This window comes from Amblyomma maculatum, chromosome 6, assembly GCF_055883805.1.
Source record: "Amblyomma maculatum isolate TAMU_Amacu chromosome 6, ASM5588380v1, whole genome shotgun sequence".
Taxonomy (NCBI): Eukaryota; Metazoa; Arthropoda; class Arachnida; order Ixodida; family Ixodidae; genus Amblyomma; species Amblyomma maculatum.
This window is the reverse complement of record NC_139349.1, coordinates 121,051,923-121,075,803: the sequence shown is the minus strand read 5'-3', so window position 1 is coordinate 121,075,803 and position 23,881 is coordinate 121,051,923. Positions and strand designations below refer to the sequence as shown.

General features: G+C 49.3%; 1 protein-coding gene across 4 annotated transcripts in view; it reads right to left on the bottom strand.

Annotated features, from left to right (window-relative positions):
* Positions 1–23,881, bottom strand: part of LOC146186671 (uncharacterized) — a 123,339-nt gene that overhangs the window by 7,434 nt on the left and 92,024 nt on the right. For all 4 annotated transcript variants that reach the window (XM_084607368.1, XM_084607369.1, XM_084607367.1 and 1 more), the window contains exons 6-12: positions 21,087–23,085; positions 18,709–18,873; positions 18,015–18,085; positions 16,477–16,663; positions 15,038–15,146; positions 10,215–10,720; positions 728–891 (exon numbers count right to left, since the gene is read on the bottom strand). In XM_084607368.1, coding sequence (XP_084463494.1) covers positions 728–891; positions 10,215–10,720; positions 15,038–15,146; positions 16,477–16,663; positions 18,015–18,085; positions 18,709–18,873; positions 21,087–23,085 — 3,201 coding nt within the window. The remainder of the gene's footprint in view (positions 1–727; positions 892–10,214; positions 10,721–15,037; positions 15,147–16,476; positions 16,664–18,014; positions 18,086–18,708; positions 18,874–21,086; positions 23,086–23,881) is intronic.

Below are 23,881 nucleotides of genomic sequence, written 5' to 3'. Positions count from 1 at the left end.
GGCCATACTAGCACCTTTCTTCATCTATCGAACGCATGCACATGTGCGTCGTGTGTGCACCGTAAGTGTTTGTGATGTGGTGTTTTCGGAATTATCATCATCCGCAGTACTATGTGCCGAGAATCCCTTGCTATCTTTCCATGGAAACTCATCTTGGTACCTTAAAATGCATTCGTTATCCAGCGTTTCTTGAAAGTGCGACTGTGGGAATGCTGGCTAAGCGTCCTCGATTCAGCTGTAGAGCGTGGAGAGCATGGCTGCAGAGGCCTGTGAAAGACCCATGCAAAATATTGAGTGCTGCTTTTGCCATTCCTCCATCGTGTGAGGCGAGATCAATCTGCAGCGTAAGCGTGAGGAAACCAAAAAATGTCGAAACAGTCAACCGACACTACCGCTAGATGGCGCCTCCTCTTGCTGGAAGCCTGATGCTAATAGTGCTGAATAATGGCCCGACTGGAACTGCGAACTTAGACTGAAATTTTTTCCAATCCATATATAATACGACGTGAAAATCATAATAAAATCGAGAAAAAAACCCCTCATATTATACGTGGGTTCTTACGGTGCTCTTCAAAATAGCAAAATTAAGAATAGCACCAATGCTTTGTAAGCACTCGTGAGGCTCGTGGAGAAAAGCCGAGCAGAACAACACAAGGATATATCGTGGTGCAACAACATTGACACTTAAATGAAAAAGCTATGCCGCTGAGTGAAGAAGGCCACTTGCCGTCTTTGTGGGCGAAGGGAGCTTGGTTGGTGAGGTGAGTTTGGCCGAGGATGTGGCTGTGGTGGTGGCAGCAGCCTCTGTCGAACTGGGTGACGCGTGGGACATCTGTTCCCAGTGGTTACGCAGCTGACGGAAGCGTTGCATCTCCTCCGCACTTCCTTGCACTGCAAGGCGGGCGGAAAACAGTGACGCAGTGCATTAGAAATTCCCTGCCAGGGACAACAGACAGGCTAGAAGCAAAACAAAGCAAGAGCAAACAGTGCTTGCCACTGACAGCACCTAGGGAAAGAGAAGGCTGTCGACCGTTACTTGGGGTGCACATTGCTTGAGAATGCAATGGCTTATGCAAGGGCAAGGGCTTATGACGAGCTCAGCTCGTCACAAGCGATCGGCACGTTTTTTGCTTACGACGAGCTGAGGTCGTCATAGCTTTTCCGCAATGTTTCAAGGGGCTTTTGGCGACCCCAGCTCTTGAAACGGTACTTTACCACATAAAACATAGATGGTAGCACGGGTCCCATCGTTAACATTTTTCTCGAATGCGATTTTGAACACTAGATGGCGGAATTCCTGCATCCCGTTTCCAGTGTTTTATAAAACATGGCATCATGCGTGCATGGATCTGGTGCGGGAGATTATTCTGCGTCGGATGATAGCGCAAGTGATGCTGATGCCGTTTTCCGTCACACATCCCGCAGACAGAGAAGAAGAAAGAACCGACACGCCACTGTGTAGCGCGCTACCTGTAGCGAGACTGCAATGGGAAAAACATTAGCAAGGAAACAAGGGTCTGGTGCAGGTGGTGCAAGAAGGCCCTCTGCGCAGTGCCATGCTTCGAACGCTACCACACGGATAGTGGTCTCATCTAATTTGAATGCATCTAGAAGCAAAGGTGCATCTTTTGCACGGCAATTCTAAGCCACTTCGTACTATCTGTACTTTCAAGAATTTATTTTTTTATTTCTCAATGCTCCTCAATGGTGTAAGGTATGGAGTATTGCACAAGGGGAGAGGTAATGACTAATAAAATATAATTATCCACCAGAAATTGTTTCTGTGATTTTTTTTGTTTTTCAAACATGTTACTGAAGCATTTTACGTAATAAAAACATTGGCAATTTGGGAACATAATTTTTTTATTTATTTGACCCTTAAGGGTTAAAATACTCTTGCTGCTACACATTGTTTATTTTGTTTGCTACCTTCACTGAAAGCAATGCTGCAGAGACTCAATCTTGTCCATATGCGCCATTTCTGCTGCTTCGAGTGGAGGAGATTTTTCGCGAAGACCTTGCCGGAGGAAACGCTAAGGGGCGTTCGCCAATCCGAATTGACCCTGGAGTGTAGGAGCAGCTGTTTTCTTCACTCCGTGGGTGGAGTGTCTAGTCGAGGCTCATCTGTGAATATGAGCATTAGGCTCGTGCGAATCAGAGCTGCAAGAATAGTGCAGTGGCCGACAGTGCCAAGACTGATGTTCTTCAATCGAAACAGGCGCACAATCTTTGCCATCTACAAGGCGCACCAGCACTGTTCAGCGTGGAAATTGTTCGACCGCTTTTAAACAGAAAGCGACATGCAGGCTTGAGAAGTTTGGAGCAGCTCAGGGCAGCTTTGCGGCATTTGAATGATGTATTGAAGCACGTTTATATGGTCAAAAACTTTTAATAATTGTAATTCCTTTTCGTTCAAAATTTCTGTTTGGCTGACTACGTGCGCACTTCTGAAACAGCCAAAACAATGATCCGATGCTTAAAATATTGCAGCAGACCTGAGCAACAATTTGGAACAGACTAGCAGCAAACGGAATGATTATTTCTACACCTCACAACTGAGCATCAAGTCTGAGTGAAAGCTTTTGATTATACTGATTTGTTAGATTAAAATGTGGAGCCTACCACTTTGTTGTGCTCTATCACCGCTACTGGTTTGCATTCAAATCAATGAACAACAGATTTCTGCTCTCAATCTCGTTTGTGCACATCTCTTAAGATCCTACGCTTGTGTCGATAAAACTCTGGGCACTACTGGTATGTAGTGCCTTCAAGGAAGATAGACAGCACTGAAGGGCACATTTTCCTCATTCAGTTTCTTTACTTTGCAGCCTTCTGCTAGTGGCTGCGCATGTTTTCACTTCAACGATGCTGAGGCTACCTTCCTTTTAACACGCTGGCAGTAGACCCAGTATGGCTTCCCGACACTCTTGAGAACATTTCTTGTAATTGGCACCTATGTGGCTTCACCTCTATAATGCTTAAAGTTGGTGTTGTCTGACAGAGGCTCGACACACTTGTTCTTAACAAGGAGGCTTTATAGTAAAGCTTGGGCTTGTTTTCATAGTACAGTAAAATCTCGGTGATACGAATAGGGTTGATACGAATTTCGGGATGATACAAATTCGCGAAATTCCCCGGCCAGAGTGCATTGTGTACAATGTGCAAAATTTTGGATGGTCCGAACATTCTCCCGCGCCACAACGGATGATACGAAAGCGCAAACTGCGGCCACAAACCTTTAGTACTACACACCACCCTCACATCGTTGACTCTGCGATCGCCAGCCGCGCTGCATGTATGCATCACGAGCAGTCTGCGGTGACGCATGGTCTGCACCTCGTCGACGTTGCGATTTTCGGTCGGCTATAGCCGCGAAAAGCTTTCAGCAGCGCGTGGCCGACAAACCGCAGATGTTGCAATCACCGTAGCTGGCGGCGGCGTACACGGCGGGTGCGCGCTGACCGGACATCGCTGGCTCCGCGATTGCGATCCGTGCGCAGTTTGTAGCACCGCGCGGCCCGCATGTCGGCATCTCCAGTCATGCTGTATGTGCCGCGAGAAGTACGTGGAGGCGGGAGGATCGCACATCGCCGGCATCGCGATCGTTTTCTACGCCGCGAAAGGCTTGCAGCGGCATGCGGTCATGAGCAGTAGTCGGCGGCGCCCAGGCTGCACATCGTACGCATCGTGAGCAGTCTGCGGCGCCGCGCGGCTGGCACGCCATCTCTTGTCGTGCTGTACGCGCCGTGAGAAGTTCGTGGAGGCACGCATCGCCAATATCGCGATTGCCCGTCGCGCTGTGTGCGCCGCGAGTGGCGAGCTGTGACCGCGCGACCGTAACAAGCCTTCTCGGACGTAAATAGATCTGTGCGACTGCCTTTCCCATGCTTCTGCATACTTATTTTCGTTCGCTTTTATGATACGAATTTTTTTGCGACCCAGTAAGATTCGTATCACCAAAGTTCTACTGTACAACCATTAGAAGAGCTTGTGTTAGATTGCGATGTATACAGTGAAAGCTCGTTAATTCGAACCTCGGTAATTCAAATTTTCGGATAATTCAAACTACACTACTTGGTCCGGCCAAGCTCCATAGAGATCTGTGTATAAAAAAGCCCGTTAATTCGAACGCGGGTCGGTTCCGCTACGGATAATTCGAACTACGCGCCGCCGCGTCTGGGCGGCTTGGCACACATCACGCGGAAAAAAAAAAAAAAAAAAAAAGGGGGGGGGGGGGTAAAGAAACACCTCCGTGATCCGCAGGCATAATTAGAGGCTGCGCACATCCAAAACAGGGACAGAATAAGGAACCAGGTAAAACCATGGAAGAGTGGGTAAAACTTAAATGGCGCCATGACCGGCGTGGCGGCCGGCGGCGTTGAAGGGAGGGGACGCGGCCGCGGCAAGGTCAGTGCGTGGCCGCGCGGCGGCAGCTGCCTGCTTTCGCTTCTGCGCAACCTCCGTAGCTCGCAACTAAATACTCGTTAATCCCAACCCTGTTAGTTTGGAAATAGGGATAAGTACCGTATAAACCGGAATATAAGTCGAGATTTTTTCTTAAAAAAAGCAAGCTAAGGTCGCCCCTCGTCTTATATAGCGGTCTTTAGCAGAATGTGAGTCACAGTCTGGCAACGTCTAGCGTGCCTGCACGCGAACGGACAGCCAAAGCCGTATCGACATCCAAACGTGGTTGCATCAGTTGGATTTTTGTTTTCAGTCACTGGCGTGTTAGTCTTCGCGTGTGCAGTTTCGTTCAACCACGTGCGTTAGCAATGAATAGCGGCACGCGGAGGCAGTTTACTGCGGCTTTCAAGAAGAAAGTTATAGAGTTCGCCGAAGCGAACGGCAACATGGCCGCTCAGCGCCAGTTTGGCGTCTCAGAAAAGAGCGTGCGGTATTGGCGCGGACAAAAAGGTGAGCTGTTCGCGTGCAAACCGAGCAAAATGTCCTTTCGTGGACGTCGTGCAGTGCACCCACAACTTGAGGACGCACTTGCGGACTTTGTGCGGCAGCTTCGTGCGCGCTCACTACCCGTGACTGTAGATTCAATTCGCTGCAAAGCTCTGGAGCTCGCGCGTGAAGCCGGACTACATCGAGAAGAGTTCAGCGCACCGAAGTCATGGGTGCGCCGTTTCATGAGGCGCAAGGGATTTTCCCTCCGCCGGCGCACATCAATATGCCAGAAGCTGCCAGAGGAGTTCGCCGATAAGCTCGTCAGCTTCCAGCGATTTGTAATTCGCCTTCGAGAAGAGCACGGCTACATGCTGGGACAAATTGCAAACGCCGACGAGACCCCAGTGTGGTTCGACATGCCTTCGTCTACAACGGTCAACGAACGCGGCGCCAAAGAGGTGAAACTTCTGTCGACAGGAAGTGAGCACTCGCGCTTCACTGTCATGCTTGCATGCACAGCTGATGGCAGAAAGCTGCCGCCTTTTGTAATTTTCAAAAGGAAGACTATGCCGAAGGAAGCTTTCCCGCCAGGTGTTGTGGTGCGCGCAATGAAAAAGGCTACATGGACGAGGCCATGATGGTTGATTGGATCCGTGTGGTGTGGAATCGCCGGCCCGGTGCACTGCTGAGTCGTCGGAGCATGCTGGTTCTGGACGCATTTCGCGGTCACCTGACCGAATCAGTAAAGCGTGCGCTCAGCGAAGCTAGGACGGACCTCGTTGTCATTCCTGGTGGAATGACGTCCACCCTTCAGCCACTCGACGTCGTACTCAACAAACCGTTTAAGGACAGAGTGCGGCAGGAATACAATGCGTGGATGTCCGGCGTCAATCCGAAAACGCCGACAGGTCGCCTGCGAAGGCCTCCGCTTGCGACCGTCTGCAGCTGGGTGTTGTCGGCCTGGTCTTCTTTGCCGGATGCTATGGTGCAGAAAGCATTTAAGAAGTGCTGCTTAAGCAACAAGCTTGACGGAACTGAGGACGACGCACTGTGGGAGACGGCGAGCGACAAAGAGTTATCTTCCGACGACGCTGCTGAAATTTCGGAGTGAGACCGTAGCTCCGCTAATGCAGGGACGCAGCCGATGTTTTAAATAAATGCGTTTCGGCAATTTTTGGTTGTTTTCTTTTTTTTTTCTTTTTTTCACTTCAAGGTAAGGGGGTCGACCTATATTCCCACTCGACTTATATTCCGGTTTATACGGTACTGTCGGCGCGGTCCCAGCCAATGCCCATAAAAGGCTATGATCTCGGACGGGCACTATGGGTTAAACTTTTTTTTTTTTTTTGCGATAGCCTCCATCTTTCCACCCATCAGTCGTCAACTGAAGCACGCGAGTCAGCCGCGATCATGACGCCAGCTTTTAGCACCGTTCGCTCCGATGATTAGAGTGGCAGTAGACGGCGCCGCCCGCCCAAGTCGCTCATAGCATGATAAAGGGAAGGTACTGAAAAGGAGGCTTGCACAACCGGATAAGCGCTGGCACTTTGCCAAGTTCGCTTCCCTCCCTCATAGCATGATAAAGGGAAGGTACTGAAAAGGAGGCTTGCACAACCGGATAAGCGCTGGCACTTTGCCAAGTTCGCTTCCCTCCCTGCGGGAGCTAAAGTCAAAAGATAAACACGCCGTTATCGCTGCGCAGCCTCTTGGCGCACTGCCAAGAAATGCGTTGTGGACCGTGAAGGCGCGAAACAGAGGGACGCGCTAACGACTGGCGCCTTTATTATTATTTTTTTTTCTTTCAGATTCGTAGGCACAAATCGGGGCTGGGTGGGTTCATTATGCGAGCGAGTTCGTTACGCGACTAAATACGGTACATTTACCGTAGTACAAACGGTTTTGGTCAGTTTTTTCGAGGCCATTCGATAATTCGAACATCGGATAATTCGAACATTTTTCCCGGTCCCGTGAAGTTAGAATTAACGAGCTTTTACTGTACTTTGCTCACTGCTCTCACCACCGGTGATCCATAAAAGGCTGAGAGAAGATGCTGTCACGTGTGCAGAGAATTTTTTTGCAATTATTTCCCTCCAATTGCTTGCGACTCCCTTTAAATTTGCTGGCAAAACAAATATTTATTATGCTCCATGCTTTTCCAAGTTTAAGAAAATTTTATATTAGGTGCATTATACCTCTGCCAGCAGTGTGCTGCCATCTTGACTATTACAGCCCCTATGGAGTGTACGTCCAACTCAAAACATGCTATCGCCCTGCTGCACTTTTCGAAGTTGCTTAACCTAATTGCATCGGAATGCAGTTTTCGTAGGCAATACCATTATCGATCCATTGAGCGGTAAAACCATGTCCCGCTAAATTTAACAGCAAAATATCTAGGTTTCGAGCACTTTTGGAGCAAGGAAAGCAGTTTGGGGCAGAATGGAGCAAGTACAGCACAGTTTCTTCCCCACAGGCCACTTAGCCAATCCACTCAGATTGCCCTCATCGTATGCTCTTTGGTGATGCCCTGTGCTTCATTGTACCAGTGTGGTTTGACTTCATGCAGGACTTGAGTCATCGCTCAAGTGTTTTAGCATTGTATTTACTATGGACAAGTGGCACACCATGTTGGGTGGAAGAGACGGCCGAAACCAACCACACGAAATCGTGACGCGGAGGACGCGGAAAAATTAGTCCCAAGGCAGCGGCAAAGAATCAGATTTGTTCATTTCGCAAGTTACAGTGACACTGTGGTGCAGCTAAGAGGTTCATTTTGCAAGTTACAGTGACACTGTGGTGCGGCTAAGAATACCTCCGCAGCACCCAGCCTCATGTCTCGAAGGTCACACGGCTGATTGCCGCTGCTGTGACATCACTGAACATGGTGACACAGCGCCCCCGGTGAGAAAGTATGTAAAACCAGTGCCAAGAAATTAAAAAAAAAAGGAGAACAAAGAAGAAACTTCAGTTTTTAAAGCGTTTAAAGTAAACACTTCAAGACGAAATTCATTTTCACCAATGAAGTATTCATTCACGTACAGTGTACATGAAGGCCTCTAGAAGAACAACTCATTTTTCAACACAGAATGCCAGTGCTTTGTGGGGTTAAACGTCCCAAAGCAACTCAGGCTATGAGAGACGCCGTAGTGGAGGGCTCTGAAAATTTCGACCGCCTGTGGTTCTTCAACGTGCACTGACATCACACAGCACACGGGAGCCTCGCTTTTTGCCTTCATTGAAAAGCGGCCGCCACGGCCGGGATTCGATTCCGCATCCTTGGGCACAGCAGTCGAGCGTCCTAACCACTGCATCACCACGGCGGGACCTCCAAATTTTAGCAGGGCTCAAAAAATTTCATACAAACTCTGCTAATTTATAGAAATAGCAATACTGAAATGTTGTGAGGTATCAAGTAAACATCCAAAGAATCACGGAAATAATTTCTACGTTGAAGGAACACATTACGCCTAAAACTGCAAAAAAAAAAAAAAAAAAAATGTTGCCCCGCCGCGGTGATGCAGTGATAAGACGCCCGACTACTGTGCCGTAGTACCCGGGTTCGATCCCGACCGCCACCGGCTGCCTTTCGATGGAGGTGAAACGAAGAGGCGTCCGTGTGCTGTGCAATGTCATCATCATCATCATCAGCCTGATTATACCCACTGCAGGGCGAAGGCCTCTCCCATATCTCTCCACTTAACCCGGTTCTGTGCTAGCTGCATCCACTTGACCCCTGCGAACTTCTTAATCTCATCCGCCCACCTAACTTTCTGCCGCCCCCTGCTACGCTTTCCTTCCCTTGGAATCCAGTTTGTTACCCTCAGCGACCATCGGTTATCCTCTCTTCGCACTACATGTCCTGCCCATGTCCATTTCTTCTTCTTAATTTCCACTAGAATGTCGTTAACTTGAGTTATTTCTCTGACCCATTCTGCACGCTTTCTATCTCTTAATGTTACACCTACCATTTTTCGTTCCATAGCCCTCTGGGTTGTCCTCAACTTAAGTAGAACTCTCTTGGTTAGCCTCCACGTTTCAGCCCCATAGGTGAGTACAGGCAAGATGCAACTGTTGTATACTTTCCTCTTGAGCGATACCGGTAAGCTGCTAGTCATAATCTGCGAGTGCTTGCCAAATGCGGTCCATCCAAATCTTATTCTTCTTGTTATTTCCTTTTCATGGTCCGGATCTGCGGTTACTACCTGTCCTAAGTAGATATATTCGCCTACTACTTCCAGTATTTCGCTACCTAATGTAAACTCCTGTTCCTTCCCGAGGCTGTTGAACATTACCTTAGTCTTCTGCATATTGATTTTCAAGCCTACCTTTCTACTTTTCCTGTCTAGGTCATCAATCATTATTTGCAGTTCATCTCCCGAGTTGCTTAGCAAGGCAATGTCATCAGCAAATCGCAGATTACTGAGGTATTCTCCATCTACCCTTATCCCTAACTGCTCCCATTCCAAGTCTCTGAATGTCAGTGCACGTTAAAGATCCCCAGGTGATCGAAGTTAATCTGGAGCCCTCCACTATGGCTCCTCTCTCTCTCTCTCTCCACCTTCCTCCCTTCTCTTACAGCACGGTTCAGGTGTCTACGGAACAAGTGTGACAGACACTGCGCATTTCCTTTCCTAAGAACCAATTATTATTATTATTATTAAGAAGAATTTCACTATTTGGTAGCAAAATATGTTTGCCCAAAAGAAGTGGACGGTGCACTACCCAGCTCAGCAGTTCAAAACATATTATCTACTGCTTTCACTATGCGGATATGAAAAAGCTACTTATTTGCGACATGAAAGATGTCAAGTGTACCTCAAACAAAAATTGTTGCTAGGTGCAGCAGACTGTGAGAAAAAGCTGCAATCTTGGTTTGTACACAATTGTGTACCTAGGCAAGAGTACCTGAAAAACAAGCAAAGCAGTCACACTGGAGTCGCTAAGGTGGTGAACAAAGAGAAAATGTACCTGACCGACTGACTGAATGAGCCTTCATTGAGGTAGCATTGGAAGAATAACACAGGTAGAAGGCAAACAGTGATTCCAAAGATGAGTCACAAATGAGCAGGCAAAAGAATTCACACGTGATCATATGATGCAAAGCAACAATTTTCAGTCATCGGCATTGGTTGTATACTTCCCTTCCTATTCTATCTCCAAGGTGTGATTTCCCCACTATCAGTTCATTTAGCCATTGTATGGCCTTCTGGAGGTGCACCCACCGGAAGTTCTGATCAACTAAGGGACCCAAGGTTCCCAGAAGCTTCCACAACTCTGGAACAAGCACCGTGCAGCAGCTCTCCCTGTGTAATGTTCGGGCTCACCTTTCTGCATTGCTGGGTAGAGGGCTTTGGTACCCGTCGACAGGCCTCCACAGACGGCTGCCACCATCGCCCCTGCGCCACCCTTGAGCTTCTTCTGCAGCTCAAGCACGCGCGACGAGTTGTCGAGTGTCTCCTCGAGCGAGGACGAGTCCACCAGGCTCTGGCAGGTGACAGTGCGGAGGTCGTCACTCTCATCATACAGGCCGTTCTCGTCACTGCTGGGGGTGCATGGGGAGAAGGCAGGGGGCGAAGAGGACTTGCGGGAGGCGGGGGAGGGGTTAGCGGTTGGCTTCACGCTCTGGGCTTGGCCGCCTAGGGCAAAGCTCAGGCTGAAACCAAAGGGGAGCTCGGAGAGGGAGCGCAAGCTGCAGGCCAGCTCTTCACGCAGGAAGAACAGGCTGGGATGCGACAGGAGTGGCACAAAGGCGGCCGACGTCTGGTAATGCTTCTGCAGGATCTGCGGGCTCGACAGCAGCGTCAGAAACCACGTGTCCAGGCAGCCCAGGCTGGGACAGAGAGAGGGCCAAAGGTGGTGACCAAATGGCCAAACAGACCAAGAATATGCAAGAAGAAAAAAAGGCCACAGCTGATATGCCATGGTTTAACCCCACTGCTGCTATGACAAGGCTCGCAAGTAACTGAAACAGAGTTCCTCCCCCCACTAATTACGATAGCATCCAGTACGGCGAAAAATTCATCAGGAGTACAATACAGTGGCACAGAATTGGGTGAACTAAAACCCTCACAAGCAGAGAGAGTGTTGAACAGTGCCATCAGTCCCTGTGCTCTAATCTTGTAATTAGCCTCCTCTGGTGCCACTTGCATAAACTTCGGCAGGAGGTTAACTTTGCACACACTCTGTTTCCTCATGCTTAGCAGCACAATACGCTTAGGCTGAACGATGTGGCAGGGCTTAAAGGCCCACTGTCCACCCTCCGGTCGAAAATATTTTCTTCCCCGGTGACTGTGAGACTTCGCCCCTAGAACGCAAGGCCGCAAAATGTTTTTGAAAAGAGTAACTAATAACGCAGTTACAGCCACCGCAATCACCCGATTCTGTCATGCTTCTCTCCTTCCGTTCCCTCGCAAAGGTTTTTCACTCTCCTGCCCGAGGTCGTCTAGCCTCCGCAAGACAAATTCCCCTTCCTCCTCCGCGTTTGGCGGGAGGTGGGGCGTGGCACTCCGCGAGCGCGAAAAAAAAAAAAAAGCGGCCGAGGGAGCGCGCGCCGCTGGATTCAGTCTGGCCGTGGCGAGGGAAAAGCGCGCAGCGAGCGGTAGACACCCATCCTTCTCCCGTCAGTCAGCGAGACGGACCAATGGACGTCGTTCGCGGTACGTACATCATTACTGTGGCCCGTCGGGCCAGCGCAGGAAACGGGGAAGCTGGCTTCCCAAAGGAGAGCATGAGAGAGCTTTGAATTGTATTTTCGATGCTTTACGGCGCGCGTGTCACTGTAGCGTTTTGCACAGACTATCTTCGGAACCTGATCGAAACACTGGGCTCCTTTGCTTAAAAGGGCCTTCCCTGGACAGTGGCCCTTTAAGCAAGTTCAGCAACCTTGCCTTGATGCTCGTCCATGGCTCATGCATGTTACTGCCCGTCTCATGTCTTAGTCCCAGTTTATTTTGTTCAGTCAAACATAGGATTTCTGCACATATAATGTTCACATACTGGACTCTTGCATTGTGTTCCTGTAGTGAAGAAAAGCGTAGCACGTTTAAACAGCTCTAACTTCAACTCCACAAGTTTCAATGCCTTAATTTTATTGCTAGTTTTGCATGATTGTACATCCAAAAGTAGCGAATGTCAGTCCAAACATTCCATTCATATTTGATTTATGCCATCATTATCTGATCTACATTCAGTTCGTCAGAGAGAATACATTAATCAACTCGGCAACTGATGGAACCTATATGTATTTGATTCGGTTTGGAAAAAGCCCTACTTGCGCAAGCCTAGCTTTTTCCACAGACAACTGCGAGACATTTGAAGTGATAGAGAGATGGATACAAGCACAGGCCAATCACCAGCCTGATTCCTTGAGAGTGGAGGTCAACACATGGCACAAAGACGTGTGACAAAGGATGTGTGATTTCACCTGTCAAAATCGCCAAATTTTTTTTAAGTGACCATAACTTTCTGCATGTAACTATGGTTCTGAAAATATATTACTTCGATGGTTTGTGGTTAAAATTAACACAAGTTAAAAAAAAAAAAAAGAAAAACTTTCACGAGGGTGGCTTTCCCGCAGTGCATGCCATAGTAATGGGTAGAACGCACTGAAATACGGCGTATTTATTTCATGTTATACGCTGTGACACACAAGAAAGTGCATAGAAATTGCCTCGTCCTAAAAGGGAACAAAATTTCCTCATTAATATTCAAGCTAATTTTGAAACACGGTGCTGCACAAAGCACGACTTGGCAGTCCTTGCACCACGTTCTTGTTTCTTTGCGTGGCTTCTTCATCCTTCAAACGGCACATGTGCATACAGAACATCTCCGTGTTGGCTCTTGCTTTTTTGGTGTTGGTGGGATTTTTCAGGGAAAGTGACGAGGTTTGAGCCTTGTGAGAGTGCTGTCGGATCTCTGACCTGCTCCTGTTTTGGCCAAAGAGACTTTTTTGAGCCTTCAATTAGGTGCCAAAAGCGCAAAATGCATTTTTTTTATGGTCGACTAACTCCCTCTAGTGTTCAAAATCGCAACCAATGCAATTGACGACCGTAAATCATCTTTCGAGATGGCAGCACCGCAATATCGGACCGGACGAGTGTAACTCGTCATTGCCGATTTCAGTACTATCTGCCATGACGAGTACAGCTCGGGGTTGGTGGTTAAGGGGTTAATACTGCTAACAGAGGAGCAGTTAAGCACGCAAGCACATGCACGCACATAAATAAGCATAAACAAAACTTTGCATAAAGCTTTTTTTTTTAATGTAAAGAAAAGACTTTTCAAAGACATCCCTCGCCTAATCACAGATACTGCTTGCAGCAGACGCACCGTAGGAGTATTTAAGTCAGAAATAAGGGGCAGAAAAGAGATCACCAATGAGGAACCAGATTTTTCATGTGCTGCGCTTACCTTACCTTACCCAACACTTGGTCAGTTCGTTCACACAGTGCTACAGGGTAACATGCGTTGCGGCAAGAGAGCTCGTCAAGCAGTTCAGCTAAACTAAGTGCGAATTAGGGAACCTCTCATAGCCAGAGTTGCTTCGGGACATAAAACCCCACGAACCACCGAATTGCAGCCACCTCCACCGGCTTTGTTAAAGCAGGTTTGAATACCTGCTATCTGAACCACACAGACTTGCTTCTTTGCAGGCAGAACATTTAAAAAGTTTGAAGATGGCAGTTCTACACATGAGATGACGTGAAATACAGTCGAACCCGGATATATCGAATACGAAGGGGATCGCGAAATAGTTCGATATATCGATAATTCGATATACAAAAATCTGCTTGTGACGGCACTTACGATGCCAAAAAACGATACCGTATTTGTGGCGTAATCAACCCACTCGCATAATGAACCCACCCTGCACTTTTGCACGGAGAATTTGAAAAAAGAAAAAAAAGCGTCAAGGCCAGCTTGCTCACATGCAAGCGATTGAGCGATCTCAGCGACGAGCGGCAGCGACAGAGCGAAAAATTTCAAACTTGTTGGAACTGCATCCCTCTCGCTGCTCGAGCCACCGCGGCAGCTCTAAACAAGGTTTCTGTATTGCCGCGGCAGAAATCGCGAGCGTTTTCGCTTGCATGTCGATGGCACGGGTCCACTCCATTTCGGTCGTCTCATCCACAGCTCATTTCTTGGCAGCGTGCCAAGATGCTGCGCAGCGATAACGTTGGGGCGCGTTTATCTTTTGATAGCTCCTCCTGCAGTGGCGGGGAGCGAACTTGGCAGAGTGCCCGTGATGGCTTGATTGCACATACAAGCCTGGTTCGATTTATCCCGCTGCGCTTGGGGCGGGCGTGATGATCGCAGCAGCTGACCGCGTGCTTTCATTCATTCATACATGCAAAAATAAATGACTCCCGCAAAAAAAAAAAAAAAAAAAAAAAGACCTGCTGTCTCTTAACGTCCGAACAGCACGATAAGAAAGGATGACTCGCAAAAAGAAAAACAAAACAAACAGAGAGCTGCCGCTTTTTAATGTCCGCAGGCACCATAGCCACTTCAGCCGCCGCGCGCAGAGGGTTCGCAACACACGCTGGAGAAAGCGTGGACGCCTGTCTTAAAACGGGCTGAGCTGGCTTGGCGAATGCGTAGCGCGTGCTGAAGGAGAGAGATAGCTTGGCAAAAGGATGGGCACACCTACGCACATGGCTTGCAAACGCTTGCAAGCCATGTGCAAGCAAGCGCTTGCAAGCACATGGCTTGCATGTGTTGGCGCGCCGAAAACGATAACTGCAGATGCGCGCGCCTTTGGGGAATGGGCGCGGCGCTGCCCAGACCAGCCCAGAAAGAGATTACCAGCCGTCGCCGAACTGTCCCCTCTCATTACTTCCGCACGTGGCTTGAAAACGGCACGCGGCAAACGGCCAAGGATGATGCGATCGTCTTTGGGTAAGGCACACTTTCCAGTGCGTGGTGCGGAGTTCGATATATAGAACGACCGGTGAAATTAAGTTCGATATATGATGCGGCTTTTCTGTACTTTTGCATGGGATTTTCAAGGGGATATTCCGTGAGTTCGATATAACCAAAATTCGATATATCCGGGTTCGATATAACCGGGTTCGAATGTATGAAAAAAAAAGAAACCTGATGTGATGAAACATAAACTGTTCACTTTACTGCCAGCGGGTGCACTCACTTCAGCAAGCCAAGCAGGCAGGCGCCAAACTTCTCGCCATCACCATGGAAAGCCGTGTCCGCCTGCTCAATGTACTCGACCAGCTCCTGAACCTCTTTTCGTCCCTCTTCTGCAAACAAGCATCGACAGTTGCCATCAACACACCGCAAGGCACAACCGATTAAAAAGAAGTATCACGCCATTCCGGCAGTAGAAAAAAGCTGGCAGACGAAAGTGTGACTTGCCTCGGAAAGAAACGCAGATCTACACTTCTGCTTCAAGAAGCTGTAAGAGCTTGGTAAACCGTTGAGTGTAAAATGGACGCAGCTTTACTTTTTTTTTCGCATTTATATCACAAACGAGCTAACTTTTTATGCCAGAAAATGAGTGCAGTAAATATTATTCACGTAACAGGGAGCAAGGTGGCCTGTCTGCTATTCCTATGCAGACGGGATTTCGCCACCTGTAATGACATCACCTTTTCCCTGCAAGATAAGGTGTATTAAAGTGTAGTATGCGCATCATCAATACTGAAATCGATTCCATGACCGCTCAGGTGTTCCCTGGATAAGTCTAGCATTTCGGTGCTGCTATTTCTATCAATTAGTAAACCTCTTATGGAATCAGTAAAAATGCTAACAATGCGATTAGGATTCTAAAAAAAAAAAATGAAGGCCTTAGCTGCCCAGCTCAGCAAAATTATGTGGTACACTTAAGGTCTGCCTTCAAGAGTATGGCGCCATAGTGTACGCTATTAGCCCACATATAAAGCCTTGCTTGTGTTTGTTAGCCCTAGGGGCAACGCGAGTGCAAAGACCCTGGCAGGCTGATTCTGATATATCGCCCTTCCACACGAAAGAAGAGGCTCAAGTTGGCAGCTCCTACCAAACTGTAACCTGTCACCAATGCCATGTTCGGGATTTTTCACTCGCGTCACCAACACCACTGGACGGGGCCTTTAGCGCTATTGCGTTAAAACTCTGAAGCTTATATTATTTTATTACTACTATTATTGTAGAGGCCAACATGGGCACTGGCGGCAGCTGCATCGCCAGCGCATGGCACGAGATCGACGCACCGACTGCGAAGCTGGGACTGTCCGTTTGCCGGCCATCCCTTCGGCTGCCTTTTCCGAGCACAAACCCCATTACATTAGTTTTCAAAAAATCGGCAGTTTGATAGTCCTGTGGGCAGACATACATGCTTTCCTGCAAAATTCGCTGCCGTGTCCTTGAAATCCTAGCAATGCGAAAGCTTACACGGTTCATGCTGGCAAGTTCGAGTGAAATGAACGTCGATTAAACATAACACGAACATTTAGACATCACTAAGAACATACCGATACGAACACGTTTGCAATTCGAATACTCATTTTTACAACAGAACTGCATTGCATTGCTCTGCGCTATGGCATGCCAGTCACTGCAGCTGTGACAAGGTTGCAGTGAAAGTGTCCTCACTGGCTTGGCTGAGGGAGTGCGCCAGGTGCCAGAGGGAGTTGGGCAGGCGGCCAAACACGCCCCGCACGTGCGGCAGCAGCCCATCCGAGAGCAGCTCCCGCAGGGCCGGCACCAGGAACTCAATGGCCAAGCGGCCACAGGCACTGCCTTCCGACAGGCACGGCTCGGGCCCACCACCCACCGAGGGCTGCAACCACAGAGGCAAAGACACAGACGCAACCTCAAAGAGGGTCCCAAACGGCATGCACTCTCTTCCAGCAGCACTCATTCGTGACCCCGTGCTACAGAATATTATGCAACATACACATGTGCCACAGCAGGACACGCCATAGTGGAGGACACTGGATTTACCATGGCCTACACGATTCACTTAGGACAGTAGTACGCAACCACAGATCCGGGCCATGAAAGGGAAATAACAAGGAGAATGAGATTGGAATGGAGCGCATTTGGCAAGCACTCCCAGATTATGACTAGCAGCTTACTGGTATCGCTCAAGAGGAAAGTATACAAAAGTTAAATTTTACCTGTACTTACCTATGGGGCTGAAACGTGGAGGCTAACCAAGAGGGTTCTACTTAAGTTGAGGACAACTCAGAGGGCTATGGAATGAAAAATGGTAGGGGTAACATTAAGAGATAGGAAGCGTGCAGATTGGGTCAGAGAAATAAGTCAAGTTACTGACATTCTAGTGGAAATCAAAAAGAAGAAATGGGCGTGGGCAGGACATGTAGTGCGAAGAGAGGGTAACCGATGGTCGCTTAGGGTAACAAACTGGATTCCTAGGGAAGGAAAGCGTAGCAGAGGACGGTAGAAAGTCAGGTGGGTGGATCAGGTTTAGAATTTTACAGGGGTCAAGTGCATGAAGCCAGCACAGGGCTGTGTTAATTGCAGCAATATGGCACACGCTTTCACAATACAGTCCAGTTGACGATGACATGATAAATTTAATCAAGATAGAGAAAGGACAGGCCCACAAATGCTCAGCAGCACAATGCCAGGTACCTAGTCACTCTGGAAGACCCCACTTCGTGGAGCAGGATGGGAAAAGTTTTGGCATACCAATGTTTACTAATGCCGCTGATGCTTAACAGGATTAAAGAGAAAGCAAAAACCTATCGCAAACCAGACAAGCATAGGTAGCTTTGTCATATGCCTTAGTAACTGCACTTTGGACTCTTATCCAAACATCATGCACCTTGAAATTAGCGCTACCTAAACACACTTCTGGACAAGCACTCATGTAGAGGGGCGATAAAGAGAAATGCACTCAGAGCGGCAACCACGTGCTCTGCTGTTCAAATTGTTTGTTGCGCTTGCACCCGGGAGGCAACAAAAGCATGCTAAAACTGTCCACAGTATGGTTGTATTACGAACGACTCTAGTGTTTTTCTTACGTCCAAAGTAAAAGCGCAACAACGAGAAATTCGAACAGCAGAACACCCCAAGCACCACTTAATGGGCATTCCTTTTTACACACTGCCCTTACACATTGGCAAAAGACACAAGACACAGTGCAGCCAAAATCCGGAAATCACCTGGGACTCCTTTTCAGTGCTGTAGCAGTCGAGAACTTGTTTGGTAGACCGCATTGTGTTGTCCAGAAGACCTGCACGCCAAAATGCCACAACTGAGCTGGACAACAGGAGAGGAGCATCTACAAAGCAGCCGAAAAGTTATCACTATTTTTGACATCGTAACTGCAAAAGTGAGCACTAATACAAAAATAATGGCCTCATGTGTTAGAAAAACAAAAATGACAACTAGCAAAATTGGAACTAGGACTGTTGACAGTGACAAATCTATGTGCACTATGCACTCTTGTAGCAGTCCCAGTTGGAGCAGAGGCGAAGAGAAATGGACTACCTCTTCTGGCCCTACCAATGCATTGACAAAGTGCTCACTAGCAACGCAAAGTGTACCATGGATAGAAATCCCAAATATGTGAAACTTATTGTATCCAAGGAATTCTGTGCCTCATAATGAAAGAAGACCTCTTCTGCACTCACAAAAGAGCTCCATTTCTCTGAACCACTTCTCGCACTATGGATGCTGTGAAGGTGCAGCATCTGTGCGCGTTAGTCACAGCCAAATTTCTTGTAGATCCTCAAAGATTTCCTTCATTTTACTAATGTCACATAAAAAAGAGCAAGAACTTTTTTTCATTACACTACTAGTATGAAAATTTCCGCGAGCGCAATGCAGGGTCCTCCCAACGTCTCCGCCACTCACCCCTCTTCTGCTCGATGAGCTCTCGCTGGCTCCTCGACAGGGGAGACATGCCCCACGAAGGGGAGAGGCCCTTTGGCGACACGGCAAACTCGTGTGGAGCATGTTGGTCATCCTGGCTTCCTCCAAACAACAGAGTCATTTTCCGTGACGGCCTCTCCAGTGAACCTGCATTTATGTTTGAAGCAGTCTTAGGTTTCAGAGAGAGACGTATGTCTTTATTGGGCTCACGGAAATCAAACCCAGAGCAGCTCCCACCACTTACCAGAGCAAGGCATCGCTGCTACCGCATCTTTGTGCAAATACATCAGACTGGGAGCCTCACTCGTTTAGTACTGCCAAGCAATAGCTCACTAGCACTTGATGCTCTGCATTCCGAGCACCCCTAGCCTCATACATACACACTGAATATCATGATCATGAATAGCACCTTTTTTTGCAGTGAATGCTAACAGGCCGATGTAGGGTTGATAGATGTAAGCAAAAGAACAGTGTTGGAAACTAACAACAACGTCGCAGATTTTTTTTTTTTCTTTTTTTGCGAGGAAAAGTGAATAATATGCATAAGAGTATGGTGCTAAAGTCGACCAGTTCATTAACAGCATTGTATGGTCACCGACTGGCCAACTTGTCAGCACCTCATATCACAGGGCGAAGCAGAGAAACCAGCGAGAATAACTGCGCACGTGCACACATTTCCTGACAAGAGCAACTGCCGTCTGTGACACTCTCCGCAATGGCAAAACACAGTCCCGATCACCTTCACTGCCCTCATTCGTGACCGACTAGAGCCGCGTCACGAGGGAAGGAGGGGGGAGAGAGAGAGAGCAAGCAAGCACTGACTGAGCAACTCTTTGATTTGGTTTCGTGTATATCACTACCCTTTTCTCTGCTGTAAGATGCACTGCAAATGCACACAAAAGCATGATGACAACCCCTGCAGTTAAGTATATTTTCCTGTCCGCAGGCTGCATTATTTAGCAGCTGTCCCGAGCAAGAACCGAGGCCCATGAGACAAGCAGGCAGCTAGATACTTGCGCCGCAAAACAGTGGCAGAACAGGATATGACCATCGCTGCTGCGCCTGACGTTGGGTTAAACTCCCGTGAACATGCACGCATGCACATGTTTGCAAATGCCGAAATGAAAAGGATCAAAGGCCAGTGAGGGGTTCTTTATTTTTTTTCTTCTTTCCACTACACTGGGCACATATCCCGTTCTGCATATTTATTCACTGTTCTTATGTGTACGCGTATTCTGCGACATTTGCTGTAAGAAGCACATGCTTTCGTTATCTCAGTTCTGCGGCGAAACGGAAAGGCATCATCCGTGTGCTGTGCAATGTCAGAGCACATTAAAGATCCCACATGTGCTGTGCGATGTCACAGAGATCCCAAGGTGGCTGAAATTACTCCGTAGCCCTCCACTACGGCTCCCCTTTCTCTCTTTCCACTTTCACTCCCACCTTCCTCCCTTCCCTTACAGCATGGTTCTGTGGACACTAAGTGTGACAGATACTGCACCTTTTCTTTCCTATGAATCAATCTATTATTATTATTAGAAACTGGGCACAGGAAACCGTGGCAGGGATTCTACCGTGCGCTTGGAAAAAGCCTGGTCGAGGACGATTGGGATGGGCGAAACCTTGTGTGCATGCACTTTTTCTCGCTGGTTTTCGCTGCTTGAAGCCACAATGACACACTGAGAAGCTGACAAGGATTGTCTGGGATACGTCGGAGCTGGTTCCCAACAAGACTTTAGACGAGATTTTCATTTACGAAGACTTAAGTAATTTCTACTGCCCCCTTCGCCGCTACTGCGTTAAACCAGGATGCTATGTCCCGCATAAAAAATGAGCAAAATACGACCCGTGTGCAGTTTCGATGCATTGGAAGGAGGGTCATGTGGACGGAAGCAGTGGATATGGAATGACACCAGAAGTGGTGAGAAAACAAAGAACAAAGGAAAGTACCAACCAGCGACACGGCGATCAGCGCTCAAAGTGGTGAGCAGTTAGGATTGTCTGGCCAGCTGATCTGTGGCTGCTAACTGCTGTCACCACTGTCTAATGCGATCTGACAATTCAGGCTTGACCACACTATGTAGCTGAACATTTGGTGCTTCCTTCAGGAGGCCATCTGAACTAACTGGTGCGAGATCCACTACGTTTGATGCCACAGGCATATGAGCACTGGCCGGGGCTATGCCAGCAGTTTGAAGTATAAGGATTTTAAAAGCAACCCGGAACACCACCGTTCTCTCCGACCTGCCACACAAGCTAGTATTGTGCAGTGAGGTTTTACTGTAACGACCTTTGGGAGGGACCAGACGAAGGGCCCTGCGCAACATACCTCTCATATGCAAGAAACGGCTGCCACTCACCGTAATGCGTAGTGGGACTCGAACCACAGGTGCACTTGCAGAAGGTGCCGCGAGTTGGCCTCGTGTCGTTTGTGTGAATGTTCAGGTCTTCACTGAAGCTCACGGCTTTTTTGGCACGACACGTGGAGCAGGTGGCCCCTAGAGGCACGGCGCGCCTCGGGCCGCGCCCTCCGGAGCGTCGCCACGACCCTTCAGAGTTGGTCCGGGACAGAGGCAAGGAGTCACGCCCTCCACCGCCAGTCATGCTGCAGGCCAGGTTTGGACATGGTGGCAGCAGCCCTTCCATGTCGGGGAGGCCCTTGAGGAGCCGCCGGTAGTCCTGCAGGGAGTGGCGACGGTTGGGGAACTCAACAGAGCCCCTGTCAACAGCATCCGTGCCCAGGGCGTCGCACTGACTCCTCGGCCGGCTGTTTGCTTCGTCTGTCACCTTGCGCAGGATTCCTCGCTGCTCCGGTACGGCCCCAGTGGGACGAGGAGTTGCCGCATGTCGGAAGTGGGACACCATGGCCTTCACTTCAGCAGGTAGAAGCACACTTAGGGAGTCCCAGTCCTGGATGTGGCTGAGGTTCCGCCGGGAGAGGTCTTCAAAGTCATTGCATGACTTGGGTCGCCGCCAGTGGGGTTCGCTGCTGTGGGTACGCCTGTGCAGGGCGGGTGATCCATCCGGCACGATCGACGTCCCTGCACTGCCGCCCTCGGCTGTTTCGGGCTGTGGCATTTTGTGCTGAGTAGGGCGGAGCACCAGGTCGGGCTTATCCTCTGCGGCTGCCAACTCCTTCAGAAAACTGAGGTCCGGTAGAGAGTAGTTTGGGTAGCAGACGTAGATGGACCGCTTCGGCTCGGCATCATCTTTCGCGCTACCCGCTCCTTCCTGTGGGCGCAGAGTCAGGTTGAAACTCCGCTGTCCCGACAATACGGCAGCTGAGCTGTCATCCACAGTGTACAGCCAGTTGGAGTTTTCAGCCACGGCACCCTCAACACTGGTCTGAATTCCACGGTCTCGGATGTGCACTGGCACCTGTGTGCTGGAGTGGCGCATCCGAGCAATTGCCGTCGGTGGTTGCTTTCTCCGGTTCCCGCCCGCACTCAGGAGAAACGTCTGGCGATGAATCTGATCCACCGAGTTCTGCCGGCTCACGTAACCACTCGATAAGAGACTCGAGGAGCGCGCATTACGTCCCTCCTCGCCACTGCCGCTGCTGTCCGAAACCTTGCGCGTGGAGCCAGACCCTGACCCCTCGCTACAGTTGAAGCGCTTTGTCTGCGTGCTGCGACTCGACTGCCGGTCGCCGGCTTCCGCAGCCGCGGCAGCATTGCTGTTCTTGTTGCCCGTTGAGAAGATGTTTTTTATCCTCTCTTTCCCCAGTGGACCCAGCAGGGCACTACTGCCTTTGGCACAGCGTAGCGACGAATTCACATCGTTGTTCCGCCGCTCAACAACACCAGCGTTGTCGGATGACGTGCCTCCGCCGCTGCTTAGCAGGTCGCGGCTGTCCTTCATCGTTTCGTCCCCGCTGGACTCAAAAGGCTCCTCTTCCTCGTGGATAGGGCTCCTCGCGTTGGCGGGCTTCATGCGCGGCTGGGCCGCTTCCACCAGGCTGTCCTCAAAGCACTGTGATGTCTCCTCCTCACTCTCGGAGGTGGCCATCCTCAGCCGTTCATTGTCGTTGGCAGCCATGGTTTCGACATTGTTGTTGTTGGCCTCTCGACTGACCGTGTTGGTGCTCGCCCGCAGCACTTTCCGCACCAGTGGCTCCATAGGCTTTGGCAGCTCTTCGCCACTGCTGTCACTCTTGGAGTCCATCGAGCCGCTGGACTCTTCGCTGGACGACTGCAGCTGGTAAGCGGTAGTGCCGTCCCGCGGAGTGGTCACCGAGTCAGAGTTGTCAGAGTGGCTGCTTGAGAGAGAGCCGCCGCTGCCTGCTTTGCTCCGCATGAAGAGGCGGAGCAGGGACACCGACCGTGCATCGGGTGGGTCCACCGTGCCGTGCGTGGATGCCTGTCAGGAAAGCGAAACAAAATGCGTCTCAACGCCACATTCTTGGAGGCATGTTGCAAAGAAGTGAGTGTCAGGTGATGACATTGTTTACACCTTGTCAAACGTACTGTTCTTAACACAATACTTGAGACTAAATCCTTTGACGACCTTTTGTTTACATCAAGCCAAAATGATTTGCTAATTATTAGGTTTTGCAAATTACTGCATGCAAATGGAAAAAAAAAAAGAATCCACAATGCAAAAGAGTACAATTGTGAGTAGCTGTCGCCCGCATACAATAAAAATCAACATGAAAGGACTTTGGGTTTGCGTAATGGGGTTTAATATTCCAAAGCGACTAAGCCTACGCGAGACACCACCAGTGAAGTTTTCTAATAATTACAACCACCTAAGGGTCTTTAACATGCCCTGGTATCGCGCAGTACAGTAAAACCTCGTTTATCCGGATCTCGTTAACTCGGAAATTCGGTTAACTCGGACTCGCGGCGCGGTCCCGGCAAAACTGTGTATAGTTCAATGGTGTGAAATGCTCGTTAGCTCGGAGGCATTTAGCCGCGCACCGGTTAACTCGGACAACTCCCGAGGGCTATCGCAACTTCCAGTGAGCCGCGCGATGCTCGGCGGTTCGGAGGCACACACTCCTTGCCGTAACCGACGGCGTGGCAGGAGACTGCAGGAGAGTTGGAGAAACCGAAACCGAACAAAAGCTGCATGAGGGTTCGAGAATGACGATGATGATAGTGAATGAACGAGCAGTGGCTAGGTGGCGCCAGCCACCACCCGATGCATGGGTTTG